The sequence below is a fragment of the Bactrocera tryoni genome, chromosome 4 (assembly GCF_016617805.1).
Source record: "Bactrocera tryoni isolate S06 chromosome 4, CSIRO_BtryS06_freeze2, whole genome shotgun sequence".
Lineage (NCBI taxonomy): Eukaryota > Metazoa > Arthropoda > Insecta > Diptera > Tephritidae > Bactrocera > Bactrocera tryoni.
Window position 1 is genome coordinate 14443227 of NC_052502.1, and position 10515 is coordinate 14453741.

Genomic DNA, 10515 nt, shown 5'->3' on the forward strand with positions numbered 1-10515 from the left:
TGCCATATTTCGAGATATTATGTAAACTAAAAAAGTTTCCCTTACAAAGATTTGTTTGGGATCGTTCAGCTTGTATGGCAGCTATGGGCTATAGTGGTCCGAAAAATTATCAGCTGTTTTGAGAGAAAATGAAGTATGCACAATTTCAGATCGATATCTCAAACACTAAGGGGCTAGTTTGCGCGTACACAGACAGTCGGACAGGCGGACATGGCTAAGTCGACTCAGCTCTTCGTACTGATCATTTATACTTATATACATACGTAAGTATATACTTACATTTTATAGACTCTCCAACATTTCCCACTGGGTGTTCCAAATATCATGGTAAACTTAATATACCCTGATCATGGTATAACTATTATAGGTTTTTCGTGTTATATGACTAACTGAATATTATACCGTCTGTAAAATGAAGACATTTTCTACAAATAATGTCGTATTGAAAATTTTCAGCTACAAGTTTTCGAAAAATCCTGTTGTTTCTTAGTACCAATCATATCTGTATGTATGTATTTTCTGTAGTGTACAGAAGTATCGTTAATGCCTGCAGTCAATTTAAATTTCTTATTGGAATGAAGCAGGATAGATATATTAAACGTACTCATGCTTTTATATTCGTAGATCAACGCAACGCAAACAGTGGTGATAGAAAAATGAAAAAGAAAAACAAAAAAATCAAAAGAGAAACACAGCAAAACGCTAAACGGGAAGTAAACTAACAGCGAAATGTTAATGGAAATGTAAGAATTTTTAAAGTGAAAAAGTCATAAACTAATATTTATTTCTGTCTACGAATATGTTGATAAATATTTTATGACAATTTTCTTAAAAGAAAAAACACAAATTGCTCCTTTAAAATGTGTGTGCAATATGCTGATAAATACTTATCAATGCGAGCGTAAAAACAAAGCAGGGGAGCGGTAGAGAAGCCCATTGGAAAACAGCTGATTTGGCGCCAATGTTACCACATGCAAGCGTGCACAGCGGCAGAAGTTGTTTTAATCTTCATCAAATTTGCGACGATTGCTTGTAATTATGATTAGTATTGTGATAAAAAGTTAAATAAAGTAAAATTTGAAATGTTCAATATGCCTTTAATACGCGGCAGCCTACAAAAAGTGCGTGGAATATATCAATTGGTGGCTAATCAAAGCAGAGCGAGTGCACCAAGATTTCCACAAGTTGCCCCAGCATGCTTTCATCTGAATCATGCAATTGCCGCCAAAGTGTTTGTTGACAGAGAGAATAAACACGCACACGACGTGCTGGTGCAATCATTGAAGCCTTATCAAATCTTCCGCGTGGATGAAATTACGCCACCAGCAGTAAATGAACCTGTTACAACAGAATTGCCTGCGCTGATATCTACGGCGGAACTGACTCGTGTCACTTTTGAAGAAGTATTTGACACATTCAACGCTCTGGCACATTATTGCATAAGGACAAACACCTGTATCTCAGATAGTCGCTTTGAACAATTCTGTAAAATTTTCTGTGAACAAACTCATAAGCTCAGCAATGAACAGTTGTTATCCGCTCTACGACTACTATCCCAACTGCCATCAGAGGAGTCAGTACGTGAACCTAACTATATGCAATTGTGGAACAATTTGGATGTGGAGTGCTGCCGCCGCATTGAGCACTGGTCAAGTGATGAGCTCCTATTGGTTTGCGATGCTTGGTACTCCTTGAATTTAGCGCGCGTATGTGAGTTTGTCTGGGAAGCTTTACGCAAGTTGGGGCGCAAGGTACGACGTATGCAACCTGAGCAGTTGGTCCAAGCAATGTTCTACTGCAATGTGCTGCGCCGGCCAGTGTTCGAAATGTTCGATTTCGAAGTAAATTTAGCACGTTTTGTTGATACAATGTCACTGCAGGAGTTGGGTGTAATGTCAATGGGTTTCTTCAAGACACAAACACCCATACGTAATCCTGAATTGCTTGATCACTTGTACAAACGTCTTATAGCGGAAATAGAAACAGTTGATGATATCACATTGGTATCCATATTGAAAGTGCTGCGTTATAGCAGTAAAATACCACAAGTGCCACAAATGATGGAGTTGATGGAGGTGTTGCAAACACAAATATCACGTATTTCACTAATGAGCTGCTTGCACGTTGCGCTGTTTGGTGTGGAACTACAGTGTTGCCATGATGGCGTCTTAGAGTTAGTGCTGCAACGCTTCAATCAAGACATCGAAAATGCGCGCTTAAAAGATATGGAACGCATATGCTTGGCAATATCTGTGTTTAACTATCGTAGTCCAACCGGTGTTGAACAAGAGTTATGTGCGAAAATCTTGTCTCTCCTTGAAACCAAAGTCGATGAAATCTTAAAATACCCGCGTTGCTTCGTCGCCTGCTTGCATTATTTAACTCTATGTGGGCATTATAATAAAGAGATGATAACTTCTGTGCTAGATAAGCGATTCGTTGATCTTGCTTATGGTAAAAATGTGACCGCTGGACGTGAAATCTTTAATTTAGACTCTTTTGTGAAAATAAATTTGAAGGATTCCAATTACGTTGGCAATGAGTTGTCAGAAAAGAAGCGTCGCTCCTTGGGTAAAGTGCTGACACAGTATATACCTGAACGAAATCAAAAGTTTAGACTAAATAAAACCGATCGCATACTGCTGGAGATTAAGGAGACGCTGGAACGTATACTGCGCCCAAATACATTGAAACACATATTGCCACATTTCGAGCGGCCAGATGTGGTTGTTTGCTATGATAACACGCTTCGTCAGGCAATACCACTTGCAAGCGGCTGTCCGGAGGATTATAGCGGTATTTATATAAATATCGTAGCAATGAAAACTTATTTTATGTAATATTTTTTTTATTCCCAGGCGCTATCTTGACACGCGACCTGCTGTTGGGTGACTCGGTAAAAACGAATGTGGACAGCATCGCTGTGGTCATAGTTGGCTGGAACAATGTTGTAAAGGACAAACAAAGATTTACGGGATTATTTGAGTTGAAGCTAAAGCAATTGCGCATGCTAGGACACAAACCCATATTGGTGAGTATTTTTTTCTGATTATAGACTCGTTTTGTAACTTTTTTTAATTTTTAGGCTAGAATTTTTTAAAATTGTCAAAATAAAGTTATTTTCTGGATTATGTTTTTTTTTTTTTTGTGAAGTGTATACAGCTTCAATGCAAATGAAATTAACGTGTTTTCTGATTATATATTAGTTTTTTTAACTTTTTAAATTTTAAGGTTAGGATTTTTTTTATATTTATCAAAATAAATTTATTTTTTGGATTTTGTTTTCATTTGTAAAGGGTATACTATCTTCAATGCAATCGAAATCAACGTTTTTGCAGATTAAAGCCTTGTTTTGCTACTTTTTAAAATTTTTAGGTTAGGATTTTTTTTATAATTATCCACTTTTTAAATTATCTTTGCATATTTAACGCACAAACAGCTAATATTTCATATTTATATGCACATTCATTTATTTTTCAAGTTTTTTTATAACAAAAATTACTCTAAATTGTTGTTTTACTTAAAATTAACAATCAATATTTCTTACAACTACTTAATTATTTGTAGATATATTGGCATGAGTGGCGCGCACTAGAGACCCCCATGGATCGTCAACAATTTTTAAAACGGAAATTAGCCAATACAATAAATTTGTAACATTAAATGTACAAATAACGCCACTAATATTAGTTAGCGAATTATATACCTAAGGAACACAATGTAAAATCAAATATTGAAAAATTACTGTTATTTCTTGTCCGTGGGCGCGCTTTTGGGATCGAATTCCTCGTGCAATATTTTCTTCGTATATTCGTAAACTACGAATAGCGTCGCCGTCGCCGGTATCGTGCGTAACACAGACGGCAATAAACCGTTGTAGAGTGCCAGTATGCCCTCTTTGCGCACAATATCGACGCCCACCGTTAGCATGCCGTGACTCAAACCCTGCACTTGTATGCGACTCTTGATAACATCGGCGGGGAAAATCATTGTCCACAGCATAACGCCGCCAACGGCGCCAGCAAACATGGTTCTAAGTGGACCAATATCGTCCTTCGTCTGACCGGGTCTGCAAATATGGTTAAAATTTATTAACTGACTTACAATTAAGCGCTATATTTTGTACTTACTTAGTGAGTAGCTCTCGCGTCAACTCGTAACTGCCAAAGAAGAAGAAGTAACCAGGCATTTCGCGCATGAACGTCGAGGTGAGACCGCGGAAAAAGCCGGGCACACCTAAATTAAAGTCAGCGAAGAAATGACAAATAGTAATTTTGACCAGCAAGTACTTTATTTTATGTAAACTAACTCACCCTCTGCTTTGTAGATAATTTTGGTTAATTTCCAAGGCGTCATATTCTCGTTCGCTGGTATGCCGGGGCAACATTCATGGGACTGAAAGTGTTAGCGAATATTTTACCATTACAAATATAATTTTTATACGTAATTAAGGGTTAATTTGACTCACCTCGCGTATCGCCTGCAATTTGCACTTCACCAACTCGGTAGGGCACAGCGTGAATGTCGAAAAGAACGCCGCGAAGAAGCCAGCAAATGCATTTTCCGTCGTATTCAGTTGACTGTGGTTCTCTTTGCCCACCAAATATGCCACGAAGGACTGACAGCCGCCATAAGCGGCAAAGAGCACAGAGTTTTCAGCCACATTTGCGATAACGGCCGGCACACTGCCCGCGTAGAGGCCGCGAAATATGCCATCCTTCTTGTAGGTGTTTACAAAACATTCAAACATGTTCTTGTAGAGGAAGGGAAATGTCTGCTGCTTCACTTTAACCGTGTCCAGCGGCTGTGAGACATACACCTGCGTGGCGCCACCTGTTGGATATAAATAAAAAAAAAAACAAGAAATTTTAAATTGTGTTTTGGAAAATTAACATGAAAAGGCAGCATTAGGTTCAATAGCCTCGAATTTGTTTTGCAAGTAACTACAACAACAATTACTGTTATATATGAATTTGATGAATAAGGTAGGTACTTTTGTTTTATTTTATTTTTGTTTTTGTTTATAAATCAAACAGCTGATAAGTAGTTAAAATTATATTACGAAAGTTGAGTAGTATATTTACTGGTGCCAAAAATAAAAACAACCACTTGAACTAGATCTGCGCGTAATTAAAGCTACACTGATATGAAATTTTGTTATAATTTCTTTAATCTAACATATAACAACAACAGAGATCAAACTTTACCACCAAAACAACATCAATATTTCAAGATTTGTGCCATTTATGGGTTTTGCAATATTGCAGTTTTAGGTTAGGTTCGCACTTTTGAAAAAAAAATATTTGAATATCTTGAATATTGAATGCAATTTCATTACAAATTAAATCCTTTGCAGTTTGTCAACTGGCTTATCAACTCTATTAGCTCCGCTCCGAGTGAGCTTGGTCCCTTTAAATAGCCTTCAGGTCTCAGACCACTTGTAATGGGTACCTAATTCCCATGTTAATGGTAAGGATTGGATAAGTTGTCATCGAGGTCATCCACCTCTAAGCCCAGGAAACGTGCTGTTTCAACGGGGTCGGACCATAGGGAAAATGGTGTCAGATGTGTAGGTTGAGCAGGGCATGCAAAGAGGTGGTTACTGTCATGCGGGGGCTCATTGTAATGCTTCACCCAAATTTCACCTCGGTTAGTTGTAGTACATGCAATGGATGCAGTCATCTTGAGATCTGCTCAGGCCTTAACCGCACAGGCAGTGAACCACGAGTTATCTGGCCCCATACTGCCAACTCATTATTGCGACTTTAGCCTCTGCGGCTTTGCAATCTGCATCAAGTTCGCGCACTGCGCCGTCACTTCTCTAGAGTGCCCAACAGGGGACCTATACGGTCTACAGGAGATCAAATAGGCAGAATGACTACCATTTTGATCAGTCCACTGTTCCTATATTGTTAAATGTCCACTCTAATAAAGATATCTATGGAGCTTGGGATCAGTGCTCCTTTCATTAAAGAAAATTTGATGCGGCTGAGCTTCTTATCTGGCTCCTATATTGTTGTAACTGCTTCTAAAGTCGATTTTGTAGTTAATTTTGCTATTGGATCGATCAAGATGTATGGCAGCTATACGTTATAGTGGTCCGATCAGAACGGTTTGTTCGGAAATTGTACCGGTATCTCGGACAATAATCTCTGCCAAATTTTATGAAGATATCTTGTCAAATAAACAAGTTTTCCATACAAGAACTTGATTTTGATCGGTCAGTTAGACTGGTACTGGACTGGACCACTATAGCACGGTCCGTTACCGGCGGTTCCGACAAATGGGCAGCTTCTTGGGAAGAAAAGGACGTGTGCGAAATTCCAGATCGGTATCTCCAAAACTGACAGAATAGTTCGCGATTATAGGGACGAACATGGCTAAACAACTCATCTGGTCACGTTGATAATTAATATATATACTTTATGGGGTCTTCAACGTTTCCTTTTGCATGAGATAAACAATATTTTGAATGACAAATACTCATCAAGCTTCTCATTCTTATCTTCCCTGCTCCTGTTAGGCGGTCTCACGCACGAAACGGACCCGGATTTACATACATATAATATGCCAGGAACTGTCAATACTGCAGCGGTCTCCAAAAATAAATGAGAAATATATGTTGCCACTACCAACAACAACATATTCTTATCAAATTCAAAAAAAATTAAACTCTTTAAGTGAGTTTTTCTAGCTCGGCAGCAAATTTCGATTTTGTTTAGCTTTTTGCATCATTCATTCATTAAGTTTCAGCGTTATACACATACGCATGTACATATGTATGTATATAGACACGTTGTAGGTATGAACATATGTACTTACATACATACAGATATGATATACGCGTTGGAGCTTTAATGTCTTTAATAAGTTTCGTTTACATAGCGGCACATGGCGCGTTATTTCAGCTGTTGTGCATGTAAATACTTATATACATACATATGTATGTACATATATCCCCGCTATTTACCATGTGTACCTCCCGCCACTTACCCAGCGAGCCCGCCACGAACTCAATCAATCGATTCTGCATGGCGCTTGGCGGCGGCGGCGGTGGTGGCTCCGGTTCCTTTCGCCACCAAAACAGATCCATTTGCTTCCCTTGCGCTTGCTTACAGCGCTGAGCTCAACATATAACAATAAAAAAATAGTGTCTTCTGCGACTTTATCTAACTATCAACGTCACAGCCACTCAATATCACTTGGCGCTTCAAACTTTTCCACGCACCGACTTATCATTCAAAGGCGCGGAAGCAATTCTGGTCGTGTGATGAAACTCTCGAGACCGCAACGGAGCGTCAAACGCGACACGCACTAATTCACTATACAATTGAACGCTGATCTGCTGAGCGCGACTGCCACTTGGTGACTGCCGTCGACTATTGCTCGCGCGTCGAGCGTTCGTGGCCAGCGCGCGCCGTTTCTACCGTTCGATCGCTTATCAGCGTGAGCGCAAAACGCAGAAGTTAATTCGGCCTTTGATGAGAATTCGCTACAGCGCGCTCTGATGTTGTTATATTTAATAGTAGTATGTACAAAAACAATATTTTATGGCTGTGTTGTTGTTTTTCTCCAGCTTCAATGCTTCGGCAACAAATTCTAATAGCCAATAATATTTTTTCTAGCGTTTTTAGATTCTTGTCAGTGATTCAAGTAGCTGTACTATTGTTTTCAATGCCTATTTTCGAACTGATAAAAGCGTTGAAGTGAATTTCGTAGCGCTGATAAGCGATCGCCATGCGAATTTATAGTTTTGAGTGAAAGATTATTTATTTTTAGTTGTTGGCAAAAGTTTATTTTGAAATGATTTGCTTGTTTTTGTGCATTGACTAAGGACTGACAGCTTAAAATAAATTTAAAAAATATGAAAAATATTAACAGTTATGAATTTTTCGTAGTAAAATGCGAAGATGTATTTTTTTAATGACTTTTTCAAGAACAAAAAATACAATTTCAATGCAATATCAAGTGGTCATTATTATTTTTAATATTTTATAACTAAAAAACAAAAATCCAAAACGTCCCTAACCTAATTTTCGTTGACAGTTTTATTGGCTATCGTCCTTATAAAAATGTATTCGGACTAAAAAAAACAACATTTTTACGTATTTTAATACAAATCTTTATTAAAGGGGATCCATTTCGAGGTTCCCTACCTTTTTTAAGAAAAAAACACAGCAACTTCAAATTTAATGGCGAATGTTTATTATCATTCGAAAAAATATTTTTTGGCATTTATTTTTTGAAGTTGTATCTCTCTCGAATGACTTTAGACTTCACATATCCCCAAAGAAAAGAGTCTAACGCCTAAAACGAGAAATTATCTGCTCACCGCAGTGTTCTCTCAATAAATCCAGTGATTAAAGAGATGTGTGGGAAGTGTTGCCGTTTTGTTGAAACCAAATGTCGCTGAGTGCACGAATTGCAATTTCAGGCATCAAATAGTCAGAAGACAGTTATCGTATAACCTTCTAAGTGCCTTATTTTTTACTTTTTTCTTATTGATTTAGCCTACAATCACCTGCGCCTAAGCAATACTTCGCTGAGACCTCGTTGGCTTCCTCTTCTTTCATTGAGAGTGTCACGAATTAAGGTATTTTACTGTTAAACGCGAATCGTAATTTCTGTTTCTATCTCATCACGGCGCGCCAGCTATTTCTCCATTTCAAAAGTGGGTCTTAGTTGAAAATGAGTTTAAGTTCATCTATAGTTGATCTTTCTGAATTCAGAGGACGAGTCTGCTTCCGCTGATATCATCAGAGGTACATCCAAACAACTTATCCATGGTTGTCTAGGCTTGCAATAGCTCATTTTACCATATTATACGATAATTCCTGAGGACAACATCTAAACGTCAAGATCAATGAAGCGAACTCACTGAGCCCCTCGTTCCTAACATATTCTTAAGTTCATCAAGCATGATATAATGCTTCTTCTTCTCGTTTAAGCAAAAACGCACACGCTTTGTTTCTTTATCGCATCTAAAGAAATTGTAATAATTACTTAGCTTTAGGCTCTGTCTGAAATTCAGTAGATTATCCGTACTGGGGGGATCCGACTGACTGATGGAAATTTTCATTATTAATTTAAATGGGCGTATACATATATACATACATACATATTTAACTCGACTAAGATATTTCTCATTTTGGTCCATGATCAATAGCTGATCAGCGGCAAATTTGTCAGCTAGAAAACAGGTTCGTTGGAGATCGAGAGATAATTGATAAGCTCGACCAACTACATATCAGGTTCTATCTTAACTGCAGTATTGTTAATTGAGTTTTCTTAATTATGAATTTGGATTAAATACTTCTTCCCTTGAACAGACGAAAGTAGAATTTTCTTTATAATACTCGTCGAATATGCCCTGGATGGAGAGTACTTTTTAGTCTTTGTAGGCATTGCGATCATTTTTGAGCTATGCATTTTATTGTCGGTCTCTTTTTGTCGAAAAATAACGTAGATCCATTAGAAATAGGGCATAGGTTAGGTTCGATCCAAAAATGGTTCCCACTTAGACAATATATAACGCCGTTCCATAAAAATGCCCACAAAAATAATTCGAAAAATATTTGCTCCATATGTAATTTAGGTTTATTAATTTTTTATTTATTTATTTATTTATACGCTTTATTTATTGTTTGTGGTATATAATGTATTAAATGTAATATTCATTTATATTTTATGTATATATATATATATATATATATTTATATGTATGTATATATTTATATGGTGTATTCTTGATAAGTAATTTACACGAAATGCTAACCATAAGATTCTTATATTTTCTAATTACGATACATAGTACTAAACTTCACTAAATCATATAACTGTATATGGTTATGTATGTATGTATGTATATATTATCGGTTTAAATTTATATGTAGGAAGGTGTTTTCACGCATGCGTGCGCGCGTGTGTGTGTGTGCGTTTGTTAAGGATGGGAGACCTTCTTAAGTGACAAGTAAATACATTTACATACAAAATTAGCAGTACATAGCTTATCATATACATACTAGTACATACAATGCACCAACAAATTCTAGGTGCATATCCGATCATCGCTCATTAACAGTTACACGCTGCCAACGCAATCTTTTCTTGGAGTTGCAGTCACAAATTAGAGTGGAGTACATATTTATATGTTTATATGTATTTGTAAGTGTGTGTATGTACAATATTGTTAATTAATTAATTTTGCCCTTGGGAAGCAACGCTAATTTCTGGTTCTTATGTAGACATTTTTTGTTGTTGTTTTTGTTTTTTAATTTGTATACAGCTTGAGATTAATTTCCTGATGTGCGGTATTAATTTTTTAATACATAATTATTTATATACATTTTTAATTACTATTAATTACGGTTTTTTCATTAATTTGTTTTTTTTTCAATTTTAATTTAATAAAATTTTGCTTTCCATTGTTGTTAATTAAGAATAAAAATTCAAATATTATTTTAATTAATAATTAAAAAATTAATAATAAAAAATAAATGCAATGAATAAAAAATA

The 10515-nt window shown here is 36.6% G+C and overlaps 2 protein-coding genes across 2 annotated transcripts; one reads left to right on the forward strand and one right to left on the reverse strand.

Moving 5' to 3' along the window:
• Window positions 1-784: 784 nt before the first annotated feature.
• LOC120774918 (FAST kinase domain-containing protein 5, mitochondrial) lies at window positions 785-3741 on the forward strand. Its single transcript, XM_040104794.1, has 3 exons — window positions 785-2796; window positions 2859-3031; window positions 3568-3741. Exons 1-3 carry the CDS (start codon window positions 1083-1085, stop codon window positions 3655-3657), a joined length of 1977 nt encoding a protein of 658 aa, XP_039960728.1. The 5' UTR covers window positions 785-1082; the 3' UTR covers window positions 3658-3741.
• LOC120774919 (mitochondrial ornithine transporter 1) lies at window positions 3734-7093 on the reverse strand. Its single transcript, XM_040104795.1, has 5 exons — window positions 6994-7093; window positions 4469-4833; window positions 4314-4395; window positions 4131-4236; window positions 3734-4069 (listed from the first exon to the last, which is right to left on the reverse strand). The coding sequence occupies exons 1-5, from the start codon at window positions 7091-7093 to the stop codon at window positions 3748-3750; spliced, it is 975 nt and encodes a 324-aa protein (XP_039960729.1). The 3' UTR covers window positions 3734-3747.
• Between the last annotated feature and the right edge of the window lie 3422 nt (window positions 7094-10515).